At 45.3% G+C, this 23,454-nt stretch overlaps 1 protein-coding gene across 2 annotated transcripts; it reads right to left on the reverse strand.

Moving 5' to 3' along the window:
* Window positions 1-100: 100 nt before the first annotated feature.
* nim1k (NIM1 serine/threonine protein kinase) lies at window positions 101-23,303 on the reverse strand. Of its 2 annotated transcripts, XM_021606515.2 has the most exons (8): window positions 22,969-23,303; window positions 13,087-13,178; window positions 10,012-10,074; window positions 9,567-9,840; window positions 9,326-9,438; window positions 2,545-2,666; window positions 2,220-2,366; window positions 101-2,030 (listed from the first exon to the last, which is right to left on the reverse strand). In XM_021606515.2, exons 4-8 carry the CDS (start codon window positions 9,773-9,775, stop codon window positions 1,275-1,277), a joined length of 1,347 nt encoding a protein of 448 aa, XP_021462190.2. In that variant the 5' UTR covers window positions 9,776-9,840; window positions 10,012-10,074; window positions 13,087-13,178; window positions 22,969-23,303; the 3' UTR covers window positions 101-1,274. The 2 variants fall into 2 exon arrangements, with proteins under 2 accessions (XP_021462190.2, XP_021462191.2); XM_021606516.2 differs by lacking the exon at window positions 10,012-10,074.
* Window positions 23,304-23,454: the final 151 nt, after the last annotated feature.

Genomic DNA, 23,454 nt, shown 5'->3' on the forward strand with positions numbered 1-23,454 from the left:
ATTGTCCATAATATAAACCCATTAACCCTAGATGAGAAAAAATATGTTTTGTAATGAACATTGACATGTGACGTTTATCAAAACATTACAGGACAACAAAGTATTTCAGCATTTTATTTAATATTTTGAAAATATATATTGGGCAGTAATATGGCATCATAACAATTGAAAATCAAATTATTGGCGTTGACAGGTAAGGTGTACAAATAACCGTCAACCCAACCAGGCCAATAAGGCCAATGTGTTCCTTTCAACCAGTTACCTGCTGATATCTAGCCTGGTCCCAGATCTGTTTGTGCTCTTGCCAACTCCATTGCTTATTGTCAAGCCAAACATGTTTTGCATGACAAGGAGTGAGAAGGAGTTAGCATGATAGCACAAAAAGCAAAAACAGACTGGCTCTCGGGCTAAGAGATATAGACATCCCAAACCTCTCCTCGAGTACCCCCAGCCACCCCAGTTATTTTATGTATACCAGAACTAGCACTGCTGATTCAACAAATGAAGGGCTTGATGATTAGGTAATTATTTGAATCAGCTATGCTAGTTCTGAAATACATCAAAGAAGAAGTGGACTGGCTGGGGGTACTCAAGGAGAAGTTTGGGAAGCACTGTGATAGGATATCATATGGAAAATGAATAAAAAATAACATGCATTTATGAAATAGGAGATGAAAATGTCTAGAATCATGATGGCATGTAACTGGACAAAAAAAATGTCTCTCAAAAACAGTGCAATAAAACATTCGAGAGATAATCATCTCCTGATTTCTAATTCAAATCATCACATTCTTCATTCTCATTAGCCTGGATGCTTGACTCTTTCTGCATTCCACAATGCTACATCTGGTTTTACCAAGCCTCAGTCGCTATACACCAGAGTTGTATAGGATTTATTGCTGCTTGAGGTCATATGAATATACGTATGCGTTAACAGTATATCACTTTGGAGAAAAGCGTCTGCTGGATGACCGTATGAACAATTTTTGCCTTGTCTGGTAAGATAAAGTCGAAGAAGACAGGCACCCAGGCTAAAGTATATTCTCACAGAGACTGATTTAAAAAATAAAACAAATCCTAACATCAATCCCAACTTTAGGATTTAAATAAAAACATTTATCAGCGGTTAACATTTTGTCGATAAACATTCAAGACAGACGTTGTACTGATTTAAAATTCACCACCTCATTCCTCATTCACAGTCACATAAATGTTTACTTTATTGACAAAAAAAACTACAACAAAAGTTCAACTATAGGAGCGAAGGCTTTTCGTCACAGAATCACACAGAGCTTGGAGGTGTGCCGTAAGCTGTGGTACGCCTTTAGCCGGTCCTTTTTACTCACGCTGGACCCGACCACATGTGTAACCACAGGCATGCTCTCCACCGCCCGCCTCTTGTGCGCACGGTGCAACAGAATCCTATAAACGCCCGTAACAGAACTCCTACAGTCCTTCCCCTGATTATTTAAGATATGCTCCGGGGTGATCCCTAGTATCTCCAGCGCCTCCCTCACCTCCGCCTCATCCTCCTCCAACTCTGAAGGCGTGCTCTCGGCCAGATAGGACGGGTCCAGTTTAAAGGGCTCCATGGCCCGAGGGAAGTCTATAGGCAGCAGCCACTCACAGCCCATCATCTGCTCCACACTGCAGCGGTCTGAGGGCTGGGGCTGGAGGATGCCTCTGATCAGCCTCTGGCAGGGCTCCTGTACCCAGGAGGGCAGCACATAGGCCCCCTCTAGAATGCAGCGCTTCAGTTTGGCCACCGTGTCCGCCCTGAAGGGCATGGTTCCTGTCACCATGAAGAACAGCATGACGCCCAGGGCCCAGATGTCTACGAAGACGCCTAGGTAGTGTTCGTCCCTGAAGAGTTCAGGCGCGGCGTAGGGCGGGGAGCCGCAGAACGTGTTGAGGGTCTCATCGCGGCGGCTCAGCGTGCTGAAACCGAAGTCTCCCACCTTGACGCAGGTGCTGCAGGTGTAGAACACGTTCTCTGCCTTCAGGTCACGGTGGATGATGCTGTTGTCATGCTTTGGAGTGGGTCAAATATTTATCTGGTTAACATACCGATATGTACCTTAAATACATCTCATACTCTTTAAATTACATTCAATGTTGCACAACGGAAAAGAAAAGAGACTGCATAATATTTATTTGGGTGGGCTCTGATGATTACACTGAAAAGTGTATGTAAGCAGGACTTCAGCCCTGGGCCATACCATGTGTTTGACAGCCGAGAGGATCTGAGAGAAGACGATCTTGCTGTCGATGTCCGACAGTTTCCCCTCCATGCTAATCTTGGTGTAGAGCTCTCCTCCACCAGCATACTCCATCACCAGGTGTAACCGTGACAATGTCTCCACCACCTGTCACCCGGCAGGAAGGCAGAGAGAGGATGGTCAAGTTGTCTTCTGATAAACTCTGTTTAAGTGCATTGCACTGATGATCTTAGCTTCTGACCAGGCTTTGTGTAACTCATTCCTTATCAACAGTGTGTGTGTGTGTGTGTGTGTGTGTGTGTGTGTGTGCGTGCGTGCGTCTGACCTCGTAGAGACGTATGATGTTGGGGTGGTGTAGTCTCTCCATGCTGGAGATCTCTCTGGACAGTAGCCTCTGGGTCTTCTGGTCCAGCTTGGTCTTATCCAGGATCTTAATGGCCACCTTGTCTGAAGGAGAACAGACAGAGGGACATGTTCATTAAACATAGAAGTTAGTATCAAAAAGAAGAGGCTGAGAGAAGGAGTAAGGCTATTTTAGCTTTTGGTGTTTTATTCTCTATTGAAAAGACTGTGCAATACTTTGTCGATGTCAACACACACTTCATTAGCATATCTGTATTCATAAGCAAGTTATGTGGCCGATGAAATGAGTGCATTCTACATTCTATTCCAAGCTAGGTGGCTTTCCCAAGTATGATGTCATGATAAGGACTGACATTTTTCATACTTTTCGGTTTCATTCTGTCACTATGATAATGGGATATTTATATTCAATATCAGTTGTGGAATGTGGTTCAATATTCCGGGAAATGCCCAAGTCCTGACTTAACACCTGTGGCAAAAGGATGTGTTTTACAGCGATCTAACCAAAGCGATTCAAAACGCATAGCTAGCTAGCCTATCCAAAGGCGACTATCTGCAGATTTTTCTCGAAGTAGCTTGCTTGTTCTGCTGCATTGGCCATCAGTGTGTGCTTGGTGCTAGCTTCCTTCCTGCATGAATCAGGAGAACCTGCAGGAGTTGACCTCAAGGAGAGCTATCTGATGTCTGGGGTTCAGTTCATTCCGTTGTCCCCCAGCATTCTCCTTTACCTCCATGGCTATAATTGAATGAGCTGGAAACACAGAAAACTAATCGCAAACTTCCTAACTAAATGTAACACTGCTAGGCATCTCCACCCATTATCTGGGGGTGCACCAGAGCAAGCAGCTAAAGCCTATGACTGTCTCCGGGACCAAATCCCAGTACGTAGTTTTAAAAGAGCTGTAGAAGCCTAGACAAATCTGCAAACAGTTAGATATAGGCTTATGATATTGCTTTCTTGTATGCTATTCATGGAAACCCATTTTCTTGATTATGGCCTATTCTAAAACAATCAAATATAAGTATTACTCGTTTCAACAAGTACTTTCTTGAAAAGTCGTATTCGACTATTGATGAGACGACAGGAAGGAGCAGAAATAACCAAACGGAAATTATGATCACACATACTGTGTAGGTTGTAGAGAACAAAAAGAACATGAAAACATCCAATTGAACCTATTTAGGAGAAGGGTGAAGCTGGTTCAGATTTGGCTTTGGGGAGGATAAGCTCCTCAGAGGAGGAAAGGGAGGACCATCCTCCTCAGTGAATTTAATACAATTAAAAATAGTGAAACAATAAAAAAAAGTTATCCTTTTTAGAAAAATGTTATACTAAATATACAAAAGTATGTGGACATCCCTTCAAATGAGTGGATTTGGATATTTCAGCCACACCCGTTGCTGCCTGGTGTATAAAATTGAGCACACAGCCATGCAATCTCCATAGACAAACATTGGCAGTAGAATGGCCTTACTGAAGTGGTCAGTGACTTTCAACGTGGCACCGTCATAGGATGCCACCTTTCCAACAAATTCCAACAAGTTCATCAAATTTCTGCCCTACTAGAGCTGCCTCAGTCAACTGTAAGTGCTGCTATTGTGAAGTGAAAACGATTTTTATATTTATTTTTATTTCACCTTTATTTAACCAGGTAGACTAGTTGAGAACAAGTTCTCAATTACAACTGCGACCTGGCCAAGATAAAGCAAAGCAGTGCAACACAAACAACAACAGAGTTACACAAGGAATAAACAAACATACAGTCAATAATACAATAGAAAAAGTCTATATACAGTGTGTACAAATGAGGTAGGATAAGGAAGGTAAGGCAATAAATAGTCCACAGTGGCAAAATAATTACAATATAGCAATTAAACACTGAAGTGATAGATGTGCAGAAGATGAGTGTGCAAGTAGAGATACTGGGGTGCAAAGGAGCAAAATAAATAAAATAAATAACAATATGGGAATGAGGTAGTAGGATGGGCGATTTACATACGGGCTATGTACAGGTGCAGTGATCTGTGAGCTGCTCTGACAGCTGGTGCTTAAAGTTAGTGAGGGAGATAGGAGTGTCCAGCTTCAGTGAATTTTGCAGTTCATTCTAGTCATTGGCAGCAGAGAACTGGAAAGAAAGGCGGCCAAATGAGTAATTGGCTATGGGGGTGACCAGTGAAATATACCTGCTGGAGCGCGTGCTGCTATGGTGACCAGTGAGCTGAGATAAGGCGGGGCTTTACCTAGCAAAGACTTATAGATGACCTGGAGCCAGTGGGTTTGGCGACAAATATGAAGCGAGGGCTAGCCAACGAGAGCATACAGGTTGCAGTGGTGGGTAGTATATGGGGCTTTGGTGACAAAACGGATGGCACTGTGACTGCATCCAATTTGCTGAGTAGAGTGTTGGAGGCTATTTTGTAAATTACATTGCCGAAGTCAAGGATCAGTAGGATAGTATGTTTGGCAGCATGATCGAAGGATGCTTTGTTGCGAAATAGGAAGCCGATTCTAGATTTAATTTTGGATTGGAGATGCTTAATGTGAGTCTGGAAGGAGAGTTTACAGTCTAACCAGATACCTAGGTATTTGTAGTTGTCCACATAAGTCAGAAGCCTCCAGAGTAGGGACGCTGGACAGGCGGGCAGGTGTGGCCAGCGATCGGTTGAAGAGCATGCATTTAGTTTTACTTTTAAGAGCAGTTGGAGGCCACGGAAGGAGAGTTGTAAGGCATTGAGGCTCGTCTGGAGGTTAGTTAACACAGTGTCCAAAGAGGGGCCAGAAGTATACAGAATGGTGTCATCTGCGTAGAGGTGGATCAGAGAATCAACAGCAGCAAGAGCGACATCATTGACGTATACAGAGAAAAGAGTCAGCCTGAAGATTGAACCCTGTGGTACCAACATAGAGACTGCCAGAGGTCCGGACAATAGGCCCTCCGATTTGACACGCTGAACTCTGTCTGAGAAGTAGTTGGTGAAACAGGCAAGGCAGTCCTTTGAGAAACCAAGGCTGTTGAGTCTGCCGATAAGAATGTGGTGATTGCCAGAGTCGAAAGCCTTGGACAGGTCGATGAAGACAGCTGCACAGTATTGTCTTTTATCGATAGCGGTTATGATATCGTTTAGAATCTTGAGCATGGCTGAGGTGCACCCATGACCAGCTCGGAAACCAGATTGCATAGTGGAGAAGGTACGGTGGGATTCGAAATGGTCAGTGATCTGTTTGTTAACTTGGCTTTCGAAAACCTTAGAAAGGCAGGGTAGGATAGATATAGGTCTGTAGCAGTTTGGGTCTAGAGTGTCTCCCCCTTTGAAGAGGGGGATGACCGTGGCAGCTTTCCAAACTTTTGGGATCTCAGACGATACGAAAGAGAGGTTCAACAGGCTGGTAATAGGGGTTGCAACAATTGCGGTGGATAATTTTAGAAAGAGAGGGTCCAGATTGTCTAGCCCGGTTGATTTGTAGGAATTTTGCAGATATTTCAGAACATCAGCTATCTGGATTTGGGTGAAGGAGAAATGGGGGAGGCTTGGGAAAGTTGCTGTGGGGGGTGCAGGGCTGTTGACTGGGGTAGGGATAGCAAGGTGGAAAGCATGGCCAGCCATAGAGAAATGTATTGAAATCATCAATTATCGTGGATTTATCGGTGGTGACAGTGTTTCCTAGCCTCAGTGCAGTGGGCAGCTGGGAGGAGGTGCTCTTATTCTCCATGGACTTTAGAGTGTCCCAGAACTTTTTGGAGTTTGTGCTACAGGATGCAAATTTCTGTTTGAAAAAGGTAGACTATGCTTTCCTAACTGCCTGTGTATATTGGTTCCTAACTTCCCTGAAAAGTTGCATATCGCGGGGGCTATTTGATGCTAATCCAGTACGCCACAGGATGTTTTTGTGTTGGTCAAGGGCAGTCAGGTCTGGAGTGAAACCAGGTCTATATCTGTTCCTAGTTCTAAATATTTTGAATGGGGCATGCTTATTTAAGATGGTGAGGAAAGCAATTTTAAAGAATAACCAGGTATCCTCTACTGACAGAATGAGGTCAATATCCTTCCAGGATACCCGGGCCAGGTCGATTAGACCCATTATGGACGCAGGCAATGAGACAGTGATCGCTGAGATCCTGGTTGGCCGGGGTGTTAAGCATGTCCCAGCATGTCCCAGTTTAGGTCACCTAACAGCATGAGCTCTGAAGATAGCTGGGGGGCAATCAATTCACATATGGGTCCAGGGCACAGCTGGGAGCAGAAGGTGGTCTATAGCAATTGGCAACGGTGAGAGACTTGTTTCTGGAAAGGTGGATTTTTAAAAGTAGAAGCTCAAATTGTTTGGGCACAGACGTCAAGGAGCAACTACGGCTCAGCCGCTAAGTTGTAGGCCACACAACCTCATAGAACGGGACCGCTGAGTGCTGAAGTGCGTAGCGTGTACAAATCGTCTGTCCTCGGTAGCAACACTAACTTCAGCACAAGAGCTGTTCGTCGGGAGCTTCATGAAATGTGTTTCCATAGCCGAACAGCCGCACACAAGCCTAAGATCACCATGCGCAATACCAAGTGTCGGCTGGAGTGGCGTAAAGCTCGCCACCATTGGACTCTGGAGCAGTGGAAATGCGTTCTCTGGAGGGATTAATCACGCTTCACCATCTGGAATCTGGGTCTGGCGGATGCCAGGAGAACTCTACATTCCCCAATGCATAGTGCCAACTGTAAAGTTTGTTGGAGGAGGAATAATGGTCTGAGGATTTTTTCATGGTTCGGGCTAGGCCCCTTATTTCCAGTGAAGGGAAATCTTAATGCAAACAGCATAAAATAATATTCAAGACGATTCTGTGCTTACAAATTTGTGGCAACAGTTTGAGGAAGGCCCTTTCCTGTTTCAGCATGACAATGTATCCACGCACAAAGCGAGGTAAATACAGAAATGGTTTGTCGAGATTGGTGTGGAAGAACTTGACTGGCCTGCACAGAGCCCTGACCTCAACTCCATTGAGTTGGTGGTCAGATGGAACGCCATCTGTGAGCCAGGCCTAATCGCCCAACATACGTGCCCAACCTTACTAATGTGCTCTCTCTCTCTCTCGATTTTATTTAATTTGAGAGCTAGCTTTATTTTGATTTTATTTTCTTCTCACTTTCACTTACTTGGCTAGCGAATGCAGCTAGCTAGTTTAGCCGATTCAAACACCTGACTCTAACAGAGAGGGATGCTATGTTAGCTAGCTGGCTATGGCTATCCAACACTGGAACTCTTCAGGGTAAGGTCAAGGTAAGGTTTTGATTTTATTATTTTATTGCCACCGGGGCTCGCCGGTGTAACTGTTTTATCTGCCGGCACTGTACAGCATGATTGTAGTTGGTTTATTAACATGTTAGTTCTAGTAGCTAGCTATGTTGACTATGACGTTAGCTAATATGTCGACAATGATGTAGGCTGTGTGTGTAGTGGTTAGCGATTATGGTGTGAAGGTTTGGCTTGGAAAGGTTTTGTCACCTGGTCACAGGCACTGAAGTCCACAAGCGAAGGAAAAAGTTGAGAGCGAGTAAATGCAAGAAGAAATTACACAACGAGCAACCATACTATTTGTATGTGGCTTCTATGAAAGTGAACTGTGTTTGCGGTGATCAAATCGGTTGATTAACTTTTCTTAAACAGAAGCAAACAGAACAAAACGGGGATAACATACCTGCATTTGTCCAACAGAAACTCTTGTTTGCAACTGCTGGACTGATAATTACACCCTAGGTCAGCTAGATACACGCAAGAGTGTTCAAGGCGGTATTGAATGTGTCACTGTCTGCCTTTGATTACTCTAATTTGTATCTACGTCTACGTTGCACACGTTATCTAATCTACGTTGTAAACTTTCATTCATAGGCTAGAATGTATCAACCTCATGATGGGTTCAAGGAACATTTGAATATCATGTAGTAGCCTAAACCTATCAATGTTACATTGAGCCGGGTGAATGGATTATGAATGACAGTCATCCAATATGCTGTAATAGAAATAAGGCCATGCTCATCTTAAACAGCTCTGACCACCCTGACCTCACCTGCAGCACCCATACTTGATATCAATAGCATAAATGAATTAATAATATAAAGGTCCCTAAGCGGTGTGATGGTGCTGAGATATCTAATTGTGCTTTGACATGCATAATTAATTAAGACTGGTATTAGTCTCTCTTTCTGCTCTGCCACAGCTTTCAGTGACAGCCTTTAAAAAAGCCCCGGAGCTCATTTTGCTTTGTCGGACTAAGCAAGCGATACCACACACGCACACTCACTCACACTACATACAGTCTTTGATGAAGCATGCAGCAATTCCAGCCGTCGCTAGGGAAACACGAGATCTCTAATCAATCCATCTTTTCAAGGGCAGCAGACAAGCTGTCTCGCTGTGGCTGATTCCGACCACAGGCCCAAACCACTGGCTCATTAGCAAACAGCTATCTAAGGATACGGTATTATTAGCTCATTGATGAAAACAGCAAGTCAGTCATCACTGTGGTTTGAGACTTTGCTGGAGCAGAGGATCTGGGATTTTCCGAGAACTATTCAACTCAAGCCAGCATATTTAGTGAAGATTGGCCAGGCCTAAATATATATTCTCACTTTTACTGGTCAATGAATTGAATAATTTAAAAGATTCAAAGGTTTGGTGAGCATCTACAGTACAGCAGGGCTGTGTCTGTTATGTTAAACATCAGCTAATGTGTTTGCTGCTTGGCAGGGGTCTTCCTTACCGTTGGTGAGGGCGTGGATCCCCAGTTTGACATGGGAGAAGTTTCCACAGCCGATCTCCCCGCGGACCTTGTAGAAGCCGATACGTCGGCCCACTGTGAGCTCACGGACCACCCTGTCAGTAGGGTTACCAGAGGGGTTGCCAAATAATCATCATTAACAAAGGATTCAGAAAAACAATACATGATAATTAATTTTCTTTCTTGTTGTGTTCTAAGAGAGTGTTGGGCGTCCTGGTTCTACCTGTCGTCCTGGCACATGTCGAGGTTGAGCCTCTCCAGGGGGGTGAGTTGGCGGGCAGGAACCCCCTCATCATCTGTAGCGATGTCTGAGCTGTCCTGACGGCTCCAGCGGGCATATCTCCTGTCCTGACCGCCTGTACTCCCAGAGCCCCTGGAGCTCCCCACCGTAGCCCCAGCAGGGACTACCCCAGAGGGGCACACGGCCGTCATCCTACCCAGGATGCCTAGGATGGGGGTAGCTCATGGCTGGAGGGGGTTCTGATGCAAGGCACCACCTGTGGGAGAACACACAGAACAGAACGTTATCATGAGGGAAATACCCAGAGCCCTGTTCAATCCAGTCTATAAAACCCATTTTCTGGGCTGCAAAAACACAGACTTCTTTTATTTTATTCATGATCTCACCAAAACCAAACTAAAAGCGAAGAGCAAAGTGTGAATCTCACCTTTATACATAGGGTCCATGTAGAGAACTTTTCTGTTGACCGAATGTCCAGACGACCGCAGATCTAAGCCAGCGAGACAAAACAGAGGCTACTATTCTATTCCTCAAGTGCGTCTCTCCAGACCTTCGATGGACTGCAGTTTGAACACTCCCTTAACCAAGATGGTTGATGACAGTTTCTGACCCATAGCTCAAGGAAGTTAACCCCAGACCGTTTGTAAGCCCAACTTGTTGCTCTAGATCATTCTTTGAAACAGAGGATGGCTTAGAGTGAACAACAGTTCACCTCAGTCTGCTGGCTCTCTCATTAGTGCAGCTGCGTTTTAATTGGCTCTTTGATTCCCTGAGATATAAATAGCCCACAGGTGGTGGAGGAGGGGGGAGGGAGGAAAGGAATATGGCTGAACGTTAAGGTGCTGCCATGGGGTACTTCCTTAAACGCCCCACAAAGTTGTCCATCTCTTGGGGGGGCAGGTAGCCTAGTGGTCAATAACCGAAAGGTTGTTGAATTGAATCCCTCAGCTGACAAGGTAAAAATCTGTTGTTCTGCCCCTGAACAAGGCAGTTAACCCACTGTTCCCAGGTAGGCTGTCATTGTAAATAAGAATGTTGTTAATTAACTGACTTGCCTAGCTAAATAAAGATAAACAAATGTAAATTGGAACAATTAACTCAGTTGAAACATTAACTCTTCTCCCATTCTCTCGTCTCTTCTCTCTAAAACACTGGTGCAGGGATTAATGAAGACAGTTGCTACATCTTTTAATCCCGGCTTTATTCATTGTGTGTGTGAGCATGTGTGTGTGTGTGTGTGTGTGTGTGTGTGTGTGTGAGGGTAGTATACAGAATATGTGTACATACTTGTGGACAAGTGTTAATAAATGTCTGCTTACCTGTGTGAACACTCAAACACACTCACAAACTGATTAGAACATATTTTGTTTTCAGGAGATGATTAGGTGACAAGTGTGTGTGTGTGTGTGTGTGTGTGCAGGCGAATTTGTACACGTGTGTCTGTGCTAGTTCATTCACACGTGTGCATCTGTACGTGTGTGTGATTAGGTGATAACTCCTTGTTCTGAAAGCTCTAACAATGTCCCTGGAGTAGATGCGGAGGTAGCTTTACACTCATTAATGTGTTTATTATGGATGGTAAAGGGAAACAAGGTTTTCTAACCTAGCACTAACTCACTTAGCACCACTGTCATGTGTCATGTCCAAGGGTCTAACCTATGCTCATAGGGCCAGTTTGCCGGACACAGATTAGCCTTCCCAATTAAGAACTTTTAATTGAGATTCTCCATTGATAATGCTTTTTTAGTCCAAGACTAGGCCTAATATGTGTCTGGGAAATGCCAAACAGATTATAGGGCCTACTTTGTGATTATTAAGAATGAATCACAACGCACTCTTCAGCTGACGTATCAGAGGGATGCACTAAACAGACAGAGAGAGAGCGAGAGGAGTAAAGAGGGTTTGAATCTTTGAAGGTGAGCACACTTGAGTTCATCGGTCTGAGAACCCACCCACACTATAATAACCTGTAATGCAGCATGATCCTCTCCATCATAGCAAAGGGTTAGGTCCTTTATCCTCAGCCCAAACACCAGACCCACTACTGTTCTCACACAACCACACTGCTCTCTAATCCTACACCGATGTATCTCAGACATGACCGGCCAATAGCCATACACCATCACCGACAGACAAACGTCAACAGAGGAGGGACGCCTGTGTATGCAGGTTTTCAGTCCAATTCCAGGCATTTGCTATCTACATTTGCTTTTCCAGAATATACAACTATAGTACATTTCTACAAATACCGATTGATCGATTCCGCAGCAAGTACCAATCTAAATGTGCATAATCATGATCTTATATAAACACCTCATTAAGACACATGATCTCTCAAAACAGAATATCCCTCGTCTTGCCAGGAGCTCCCCTATTCAATGTCTATTAAGGGGAAGCAGTGGAGGTGGAGCGTAGCAAATCAAAGAGATTCCCCTTTGTGACCTCTCCCATCTGTCCAGCCTTCAAACACCTTTCTGCCTTTCTGTGTCTCTCTAGCATGAATATCTAACGATTGATCTGAGGCCGACTAAAAAGGACTCGCCAAGAGAGAAGAGGGCTCCGCTTTTACAGCACAAAGCGAACACTGCTCCGCAAAGTATAATTATGCTATAACAAGCACTGCACCTGCTATAACATCTGCTAAACTGAGCAATAAACTTTGATTTGATATTAGCCATTTATGTGAGCGTGCAGACACACACACACGAAAGGTGTTGTTTGTGAATTGTAATTGGCAGCTGATACACCTGAGTGTATAGAGTACCTAAAAGGTGACATCAGTAAATCGATGGATTCCCGAGTGGCACAGTGGTCTAAGGCACTGCAACTCAGCGCAAGAGGCGTCACTACAGTGCCTGGTTCGAATTCAGGCTGTATCACATCCGGCCGTGATTGGGTGTCCCATAGGGCGGCGCACAATTGGCCCAGTGTTGTCCAGGTTCGGCCGGGGTAAGCCGTCATTGTAAATAAGAATAATTTGTTCTTAACTGACTTGCCTAGTTAAATAAAGGTTAAATAAAATGGGAAATGTTTGTGTTTAGGGTCAGGTTGACAACTCCACTTGGTTGCTTGGCAATGGACAGTGAGCATATTTGTGTGCATCTCTATTCTGGATTAGGTATTAACTGGTGAATGTGAAGAGAGAGCAGAGCACTGTGTTCACAATTACACATTGCTTCATTGAGTTTAAATCACACACACCACAGGAGGTTGGTGGCACCTTAATTGGGGAGGATGGGCTTGTGGTTATGGCTGGAGCGGAACAGGTGGAATGGTATCAAATACATCAAACACATGGTTAGATGCCATTCCATTTGCTCCGTTCCAGCCATTATTATGAGCCGTCCTCCCCTCAGCAGCCTACACTGACACACACATACATACATTCATACACACACACTAGCTAAATGACGCTACCTTTCTGTATGGTGTAGGCAATATCAAATTAGAACTACATGGTAAAAATACTTATTCACGAGCCTGTAAAAGAGATTCAACTCACCAGTCAAATAGCAGCAGACAGGGGCTAAGGATCCATTAGGATGGTTGGTGGTGGAGGGCTGGTCCAAGCTCTGGTGATCCTCTTCGTTTACTCTGCAATAACAATGGCGAAAACAATAATGGAAGAATCCATCCACAACACGTAACGCAGGTCTGAAGTGCACTCCACTCTCCCTACATGTAGGCTACCAGTTGTATGAAAGGATGTATTTTCCTTGAGAGAAGCACTGGTACTGCAGCTCACAACACCAGGTAGCTTTGGGGAAATGCTTTCTATGAAAGGGATCCTCCTCTTCCTTTGACTAAAACTCTCTCTCACTCCCACTGTCTTTTTCTCTCTCCCTCTCTGAATTCTCTCTCTTAGTCTTGGTCTGCTTGTGTGTGTGTGTGTCTGTAATTTTCTCTCTTTTACACACACACACACACACACACACACACACACACACACGGAGGGAGGGCTCTGGCCACACAAAGCTCCCCTGTGTGATAATTGAGATGTGCGGTTGTGGAGAATAAAGAGCTGAGCGGTGAAAGGACAGGGACAATAGCGGCTGTGGGCCTTAGTAACAGAGAGACAGGCCTCTCTAGAATCTGTGGGACAAACATTTCACATTTCCAAAAAGGACTGACCCAAATCTCCCCACTGCTATAACCCCTCTTGTGCACGCACACGCACACCAGAAATTGTCTCTAGCATTTTCCACACACTGGCCTATTACATTATTTGAGATAATAATAATTTTGCAAGAGAAAAACAAGTGAGACAGGCACTCTGGGCTAAAAATGGACCAGCCCATCTGGCATTTGCCCGAAACACCAGATCACCAGTCCGCCTCTGCGCACACACACACAAATGTTCCCTTGCTCTGAGTCATGGAGCCCCAGCCAAAGAAACATAATCTGGGCATTTCTACAGGCCTGGTTAGGTACATGAGTGGGTCTGCTTTAAAAGCACACATGGGATGTGACCAGTGCTGTTTTTACAGCTTGGCAAAAAAAAGATTACAAAAAGAAAACCAGCCCTGTCGCGGACCAGGATGTCCTGCTCCCAGGCAGACTAAAAAACTTCTTTGCTCTCTTTGAGGACAATACAGTGCCACTGACATGGCCCGCTACCAGAACCTGCAGACTCTCCTTCACTGCAGCCGACGTGAGTAAAACATTTAAACGTGTTAACCCTCGCAGGGCTGCAGGCCCAGACGGCATCCCCAGCCGCGTCCTCAGAGCATGCGCAGACCAGCTGGCTGGTGTGTTTACGGACATATTCAATCAATCCTTATCTATGTCTGCTGTTCCCACATGCTTCAAGAGGGCCACCATTGTTCCTGTTCCCAAGAAAGCTAAGGTAACCGAGCTAAATGACTACCGCCCCGTAGCACTCACTTCTGTCATCATGAAGTGCTTTGAGAGACTAGTCAAGGATCATATCACCTCCACCCTACCTGACACCCACTCTAATTTGCTTACCGCCCCAATCGGTCCACAGACGACGCAATCGCAACCACACTGCCCTAACCCATCTGGACAAGAGAAATACCTATGTGAGAATGCTGTTCATCGACTACAGCTCAGCATTTAGCACCATAGTACCCTCCAAACTCGTCATCAAGCTCGAGACCCTGGGTCTCGACCCCGCCCTGTGCAACTGGGTACTGGACTTCCTGACGGGCCGTCCCCAGGTGGTGAGGGTAGGTAAACAACATCTCCGCCCTGCTGATCCTCAACACTGGGGCCCCACAAGGGAGCGTTCTGAGCCCTCTCCTGTACTCCCTGTTCACCCACGACTGCGTGGCCATGCACGCCTCCAACTCAATCATCAAGTTTTCAGACGACACTACAGTGGTAGGCTTGATTACCAACAACAACAAGACGGCCTACAGGGAGGAGGTGAGGACCCTCGGAGTGTGGTGTCAGGAAAATAACCTCACACTCAACAAAACAAAGGAGATGATCGTGGACTTCAGGAAACAGCAGAGAGAGCACCCCCCCATCCACATCGACGGGACAGTAGTGGAGAGGGTAGTAAGTTAAGTTCCTCGGCTTACACATCACGGACAAACTTAATTGGTCCACCCACACAGACAGCGTTGTGAAGAAGGCGCAGCAGCGCCTTTTCAACCTCAGGAGTCTGGAGAAATTTGGCTTGTCACCAAAAGCACTCAAACTTCTACAGATGCACAATCGAGAGCATCCTGTCGGGCTGTATCACCGCCTGGTACGGCAACTGCTCCGCCCATAACCGTAAGGCTCTCCAGAAGGTAGTGAGGTCTGCACAATGCATCAACGGGGGCAAACTACCTGCCCTCCAGGACACCTACACCACCCGATATCACAGGAAGAACATAAAGATCATCAAGGACAACAACCACCCAAGCCACTGCCTGTTCACCCCGATATCATCCAGAAGGCGAGGTCAGTATAGGTGCATCAAAGCAGGGACCGAGAGAATGAAAAACAGCTTCTATCTCAAGGCCATCAGACTGTTAAACAGCCACCACTAACATTGAGTGGCTGCTGCCAACATACTGACTCAATCTCTAGCCACTTTAATAATGGAAAAATGGATGTAAAAAATGTATCACTAGCCACTTTAAACAATGCCAATTAATATAATGTTTACATACCCTACATTACTCATCTCATACAGTGGGGCAAAAAAGTATTTAGTCAGCCACCAATTGTGCAAGTTCTCCCACTTAAAAAGATGAGAGAGGCCTGTAATTTTCATCATAGGTACACTTCAACTATGACAGACAAAATGAGGAAAAAAAATCCAGAAAATCACATTGTATGATTTCTAATGAATTTATTTGCAAATTATGGTGGAAAATAAGTATTTAGTCACCTACAAACAAGCAAGATTTCTGGCTCTCACAGACCTGCAACTTCATCTTTATGAGGCTCCTCTGTCCTCCACTCGTTACCTGTATTAATGGCACCTGTTTGAACTTGTTATCAGTATAAAAGACACCTGTCCACAACCTCAAACAGTCACACTCCAAACTCCACTATGGCCAAGACCAAAGAGCTGTCAAAGGACACCAGAAACAAAATTGTAGACCTGCACCAGGCTGGGAAGACTGAATCTTATTAGTAAATGGAAGACATACAAGACAACTGATAATCTCCCTCGAACTGGGGCTCCACGCAAGATCTCACCCCATGTGGTCAAAATGATCACAAGAACGGTGAGCAAAAATCCCAGAACCACACAGGGGAACCTAGTGAATGACCTGCAGAGAGCTGGGACCAAAGTAACAAAGCCTACCATCAGCAAGGGCATTGAAGATGAAACGTGGCTGGGTCTTTGAGCATGACAATGATCCCAAACACACCGCCCGGGCAACGAAAGAGTGGCTTCGTAAGAAGCATTTCAAGGTCCTGGAGTGGCCTAGCCAATCTCTAGATCTCAACCCCATAGAAAATCTTTGGAGGGAGCTGAAAGTCCGTGTTGCCCAGCAACAGCCCCAAAACATCACTGCTCTAGAGGAGATCTGCATGGAGGAATGGGCCAAAATACCAGCAACAGTGTGTGAAAACCTTGTGAAGACTTACAGAAAACGTTTGACCTCTGTCATTGCCAACAAAGGGTATATAACAAAGTATTGAGATAAACTTTTGTTATTGACCAAATACTTATTTTCCACCATAATTTGCAAATAAATTCATTAAAAATCCTACAAATGTGATTTTCTGGATTTTTTTTGTCATTATGTCTGTTGAAGTGTACCTATGATGAAAATTACAGGCCTCTCATCTTTTAAGTGGGAGAACTTGCACAATTGGTGGCTGACTAAATACTTTCTTGCCCCACTGTATGTATATACTGTACTCAATACCATCTATTGCATCTTGTCTATGCCGTTCTGTACCATCACTCATTCATATATCTCTATGTACATATTCTTTATACCTTTACACTTGTGTGTATAAGGTAGTAGTTCTGGAACTGTTAGGTTAGATTACTTGTTGGTTATTACTGCATTGTCGGAACTATAAGCACAAGCATTTTGCTACACTCGCATTAACATCTGCTAACCATGTGTATGTGACAAATAAAATTTGATTTGATTTGAGAGTACAGTCGTCCCCTGGGCGGTGTGGTGCCTGGGAAAAGGTTGATCCGGCAGTCATAGGGTCGGTGTGGAGGAAGTGAAGTGGCCCGGGCCTTACTGAAAACCTCCGGAGGTCCTGGTACAGCGCGGGAATGGCGGAGAGGTCCGGAGCAACTTCCGAGCCCACCGGACGATGTCCCGGGGCAGGCTGCGCTGACTTCAGGCAATGGGAGTGGTAAAAACAGGCTCCGACCCATGATGGCACCAACAGTACAATCAATAATGGGATAGTGTCACTGGAACCAAGGGAATCCCAAAACCACGGCACCTGAGGAAACTTATTGTGGGTGACCCGGCCTATAGAGCGTCCGTCCAGTGCTCTAATGTCCATGGGAATGGAGAGGGGCTGAGTGGGGAAGCCCAGCTTGGACACCAGGGTAGCGTCCATAAAACTCTTATTGGAGAGTCAATGAGTACCCTGAGAGATTACGACAGGTTCCCCCACAGCAGGATGGCGTGGAAAGCGGTGCGAGTAAGGGGAGAGGAAAAGTTATCCGTATTGCCCACCAGAGTACTCACCCCTACTGGTGAGCCTGGTCTTTTAGTGGACAGGAGGACATGAAATGACCAGTGGTCCCTCAATATAGGCAACTCTTCGTGTGAAGCCTGTGTAGACGTTCAGGTAGGGACAGCCTTGCTCTGCCTAGTTGCATCCGCTGAGGAAGAGGTGATTCAGCAGACTTCAGAGACTTTCGGGGAACTCAAGAGTCCTCTCGGCAACGGAGACGTCGGGGACTTCTGGGATGCCTCGGAGGCGAGGTGGAATCCTTGGGTGGGTAAGTGGAATCGGATCCCCTCTCCTTCCTGCGTTCCTGTAGCCATCCATTGATCCGGATGGTAAAGATCCGTCGGTAGTTCACAGGCTGCTAGTTCATCCTTAACCTCCACCGATACTCCATGCAGGAACGTGTCCAACAGCGATTCCGGGTTCCAGGCACTCTCAGTTGCCAACGTGTTGAAATCCACTGCATAGGTTGCCACACTGCGGGAGTCTTGCTGAATCTGGAGTAACTTCCAGGTAGTCTCTCTCCTGGACCATGGAGAATCGAAAACCTTCTTCACCTCTGCCACAAACTCCTCTAACAGTCAGCATACGGCTGACTGTTGTTCCCACACGGCCGTAGCCCAGGCGAGAGCCCTCCAAGACATCGGCGTGATGAGATACTCTATCTTCGAGCAATCTTCGAGCAGTCTGAGGGGAAAGAGGAGGGCTGCAGCTCGATGATGAGAGAACACAAATTCCCAACTCTCCAGGAAACGGTTCCAGGGGTGGTAAGCGGAGCTCCCGGGAATCCAGGGTGGCCGGTGAGGCCACGCTGCTAACAACTGGGTCACTGAGGGGCTGGGAGGTTACCGTCGCGGTAGGCTGTCTGACAGACAACCCGCGGATTTGCTCCAGCAAACAATGCAAATAGTTTGGATAGCCATTTGATTACCTTTTCATAAGTCTTATGGCTTGGGGGCTTGGGGGAAAAACTGTTGAGAAGCCTTTTGGTCCTAGACTTGGTGCTCCAGTACCGCTTGCCATGCAGTGGTAGAGAGAACAGTTTATGACTGGGGTGGCTGGGGTCGTGCCTTCCAATAGTGGCTCCTTGGGAGTAGATGGTGTTGGAAAGCTGGTCTGCTGGGTCCGTCAAGGCCAGTTTGTACTGTCAAGGCTCAGGAAAAGACCCAGATGCAGATTGTTACTTCGAAACTAAAGTTTATTACAAAAACAGGGGGGCAGGCAAATGACAGGTCAAGGGCACGCAGAGGTTAGTAGTCCAGAGCAGAGTCTGAAAGGTACAGAATGGCAGGAAGGTTCAGGGTCAGGGCAGGTAGAGGTCAGTGATTCAGGGTGGTGTGACAAGGTACAGAATGACAGGCAGGCTCAGGGTAGGCAGAATGGTCAAAAAATGGGAAAGCTAAAAAAAACAGGAACTAGAGACAGAAAGTAGCATGGGAAAAAACGCTGGTAGGCTTGACGAAACAAAACGAACTGGCAACAGACAAACAGAGAACACAGGTATAAATACACTGGGGATAATGAGGAAGATGGGCGACACCTGGAGGGGGGTGGAGACATGCACAAAGACAGGTGAACCAGATCAGGGTGTGACAATACTGGTACTACCAGGCTTGAAGTTAGTCTCAGAAATTGTCCATCAAACACTAAGGTAAATGCCAGACTGTAAAATTAAGCATTACTGACAAATGAACATGGAGATATAATGCATTCGGAAAGTATTCGGACCCCTTTGACTTTTTCCACATTTTGTTACACTACAGCCTTATTCTGAAATTGATTAAATAGATTTTTCCCCTCATCAATCTATACACAATTCTCCATAATGACAAAGCAAAAACAGTTTTTTAGAAAGTTTTGCTCATTTATTCAAATAAAAAACTGAAATATCAAATTTACATAAGTATTCTGAACCTTTACTCAGTACTTTGTTGAATCACCTTTGGTAGCGATTACAGCCTTGAGTCTTCTTGGGAATGACACTACAATCTTGGCACATCTGTATTTGGGGAGTTTCTCCCATTCTTCTATGCAGATCCTCTCAAGCCCTGTCAGGATGGATGGAGAGCGTTGCTGCACAGCTATTTTCAGGTCTCTCCAGAGATGTTCGATTGGGTTCAAGTCCGGGCTCTGGCTGTGCCACTCAAGGACATTCAGAGACTTGTCCCAAAGCCACTTCTGCATTGTCTTGGCTGTGTGCAAAGGGTTGTCGTCTGTTGGAGGGGTACCTTCGCCCCCAGTCTGAGGTCCTGAGCGCTCTGGAGCAAGTTTTCATCAAGGATCTCTCTGTACGTTGCTCTGTTCATCTCTTCCTCGATCCTGACTAGTCTCTCAGTCCCTGCCGCTGAAAAACATCTCCACAGCATGATGCTGCCACCACCATTCTTCACCATAGGGATGGTGCCAGGTTTCCTCCAGAAATGTTACTTGGCATTCAGGCCAAAGAGTTCAAATCGGTTTCATCAGACCCGAGAATCTTGTTTCTCATGGTCTGGGAGTCCTTTATGTGCCTTTTAGCAAACTGCAAGCGGGCTGTCATGTGCCTGTTACTGAGGAGTGGCTTCGGTCTGGCCACTCTACCATAAAGGCCTGATTGGTTGTCCTTCTGAAAGGTACTCCCATCTCCACAGAGGAACTCTGGAGCTCTGTCAGAGTGACCATCAGGTTCTTGGTTCCCTCCTTCCCTCCAAGGCCCTTCTCACCCGATTGCTCAGTTTGGTTGGGCGGCAGCTCTAGGAAGTGTCTTGGTGGTTACAAACATATTTAATTTAAGAATGATGGCCACTGTGTTGTTGGGGACCTTCAATGCTGCAGACAGTTTTTGGTACCCTTCCAGATCTGTGCCTCGACACAATCCTGTCTCAGAGCTCGAAATCAAATCAAATTTGTCACGTGCGCCGAATATAACAGGTGTAGAGACCTTACAGTGATATGCTTACTTGCAGGCTATAACAATAATGCAAAAAAGGTATTAGGTGAACAATAGGTAAGTAAAGAAATGAAACAACAGTAAAAAGACAGGCTATATACAGTAGCGAGGCTATAAAAGTAGCGAGGCTACATACAGACACCGGTTAGTCAGGCTGATTGAGGTAGTATGTACATGTAGATATGGTTAAAGTGACTATGCATATATGATGAACAGAGAGTAGCAGTAGCGTAAAAGAGGGGTTGGTGGGTGGCGGGACACAATGCAGATAGCCCAGTTAGCCAATGTGCGGGAGCACTGGTTGGTCGGCCCAATTGAGGTGAAAAAAAAAGTAAAGGGAGTGTGAATACTTTCCGAATGCACTGTATAGCCTTGGCCTAGTAATCACTCATGGGCCTCCCCACCCTAAGAATGACATTCTGTGAACACTAGGTAAAGAACATACGATTCAAACAAGAAACCCAGCAGACTTGATTAGACCAATCATATAAAACGCCTTCAGAAGGGAGAGGAGTTTGATTACGTAGACAGCATCAGCAATTTGTCGGTGTAGGCAGAACAACAATCAGGAGAGAGAGCGAGAGAGAGAGAGAGAGAGAGAGAGAGAGAGAGAGAGAGAGCGAGAGAGAGAGAGAGGTTCATCTGATCAGAATAACTCAACTTCAATCAGTGAACACATTGAGTGACCACCGCTTACCAAGATCAAGTAGAGCTGGAAACAGATCAAAGAGAATCTTCCTTTGAGACTAGTTCTAAATAGATCTATCTTATATAGTACAAGGTATGTGTTTTGTGCCCTGTTTGTGACGGGAGATAAAGGAAGCTGTATGAGGAGTGACTTCCAGGTCACACACACACACACATCCCCAGCGGTCTGATGAAGTTACCATGACACTGTACAGAGGGAGAGAGGTGTTTTCACACTGCTGTAAGCACTCGGGGGAACACATGCACACCAGCTAAAATGATGGCTTGGACGAGGTATCACCAGTGACTCATTGATTGTACCAACTCACTGAGCAAGTGCTATCCTATCCATGCCACATCAACAGAAACACATAAGGTGTTAGGTAGAGAACAGTCCCAGGTCAGTGAGAACAGAGTGAATTGTATGATATTCTACATTATATTTAGCCTACACCTGTTCTATTCAACTCTATGGTCTCTACATCCTAATGAATCTCTTTGGGACATATCTTTAATTTGTGAGCAATTTGGCAATGATCTACAAAATAGAAAAGAGAAAAAGTGTTAAGAAGTTATGAGGTGCCTTGACCAGTGACAAGAGCCATTTCCGCTGCATTGTATCTCAATAACCTATTCACTTTCTTGTATTCTCTAATCAGAACACTTTAAAGCAGCTTTTATCTTATAAAATCCGATTCATGTGTAATGTGCTCCGTGTGATGGAGCATCGGAGGCAAAGGAAACAGACAGTCTGTCTAACAGCCACACAACAGTAGCCTATAGGCTCCCCACATTTGAGTGTTTCTAGAATTGTAATGGAAGTGGTCAGAATAATATGTTTAGCCCTCAGACCTAATCACTAAGCATTAGCTCAATGGGATAAGGCATTCCTGAATTTCTCAGACAACCCAGGTTTGATAGCAGGTTAGTTGCGAATTCTGGTTCACATTACAGGGAGCATGGTATAAAGACCTCACAACTAATTTACCCTATCCATCCTACGAAACTAGGCAGCTTTGACTCAGGTATTCCATGCATCATTCTTGACACATCACACACAGAGAGAGAGAGAGAGAGAGAGAGAGAGAGAGAGAGAGAGAGAGATACACAGACACACCTGTGTGTGGTCTCCCTCCACATTGGTGCTTCAGTCTCTAAACATCTAAACTTTAATGCTCAGTTAATCCCCTTTATCTATAGCAGTGTATCTCAAGTCAATGCTATTACATGATTTCCGACTATAGTGGCCTATAACCAACCTCTGCCCATTTCATCTGTCCACGAGAGAGTACTGCCCACTATGCTACCCCTAGACGCTGCTCATATGATCGATCTGTTGAATTAATAATAGGCCAACACTGTTCTTATAAGTTTCAGTGATGTTCACAACATGTCATGTACCTGGTCTGTTTCAACCACAGCCACAAGGTAGCCTAAACGTGACAATAAAACGACATCGAGAACAGCAAGAACAGAACAGAACAGATTGACACAGGGTAGGCTACAATAACATTCAGGACGTCAGAAGCGGCGTCACCTACACATAAACATCATGAGAACGCAGCCATCCAGCAGAACATTGCTATTCATTTTACTTGGCCAGCCTGTCAGCTATGCACAACACATGAAACACCCATGTCGCCTTACCTTTCTGTATTACACGCAGACGCCGATTCAAAAGGCAAAATTACCGACAGAATTTATTCGGGGGACAACTATTTTACCCTGTAGTGTTGTCACTGATGGCAATTGCCACTTTGCTTCGCAACCAGCCAGCTTGCGACAGAGGGAATCCCTTTGAGTGACAGTTTCTTTGGCCAATTAGGTACGGCAGGGAGTGTTATCTGCCTCTCTTTAGCCAATGCATAAACGCGTTTGATGGCCTTGGCTGGAGTCCATGGGCATAGACAGAGGATTCGTTCAGCACCACTGAGCTCTCCGTACACTGAGCTAGTCCTGTCTAAATTCTTTCTGCTTGCGGTTCAATTGTCAGTTCAAACAGGAGGGGGAGCGGGGAAATCCCTGTCTTGTGCCCCATTCTAAAGCAATTTCATCAGATAATGTATTATTTGTGTACATTTTTTGCTATATTTTTATTAAACATATTATTTCAGCTGGAAAGTTGAAAGCTTC

Source organism: Oncorhynchus mykiss, chromosome 6 (assembly GCF_013265735.2).
Source record: "Oncorhynchus mykiss isolate Arlee chromosome 6, USDA_OmykA_1.1, whole genome shotgun sequence".
Taxonomy (NCBI): Eukaryota; Metazoa; Chordata; class Actinopteri; order Salmoniformes; family Salmonidae; genus Oncorhynchus; species Oncorhynchus mykiss.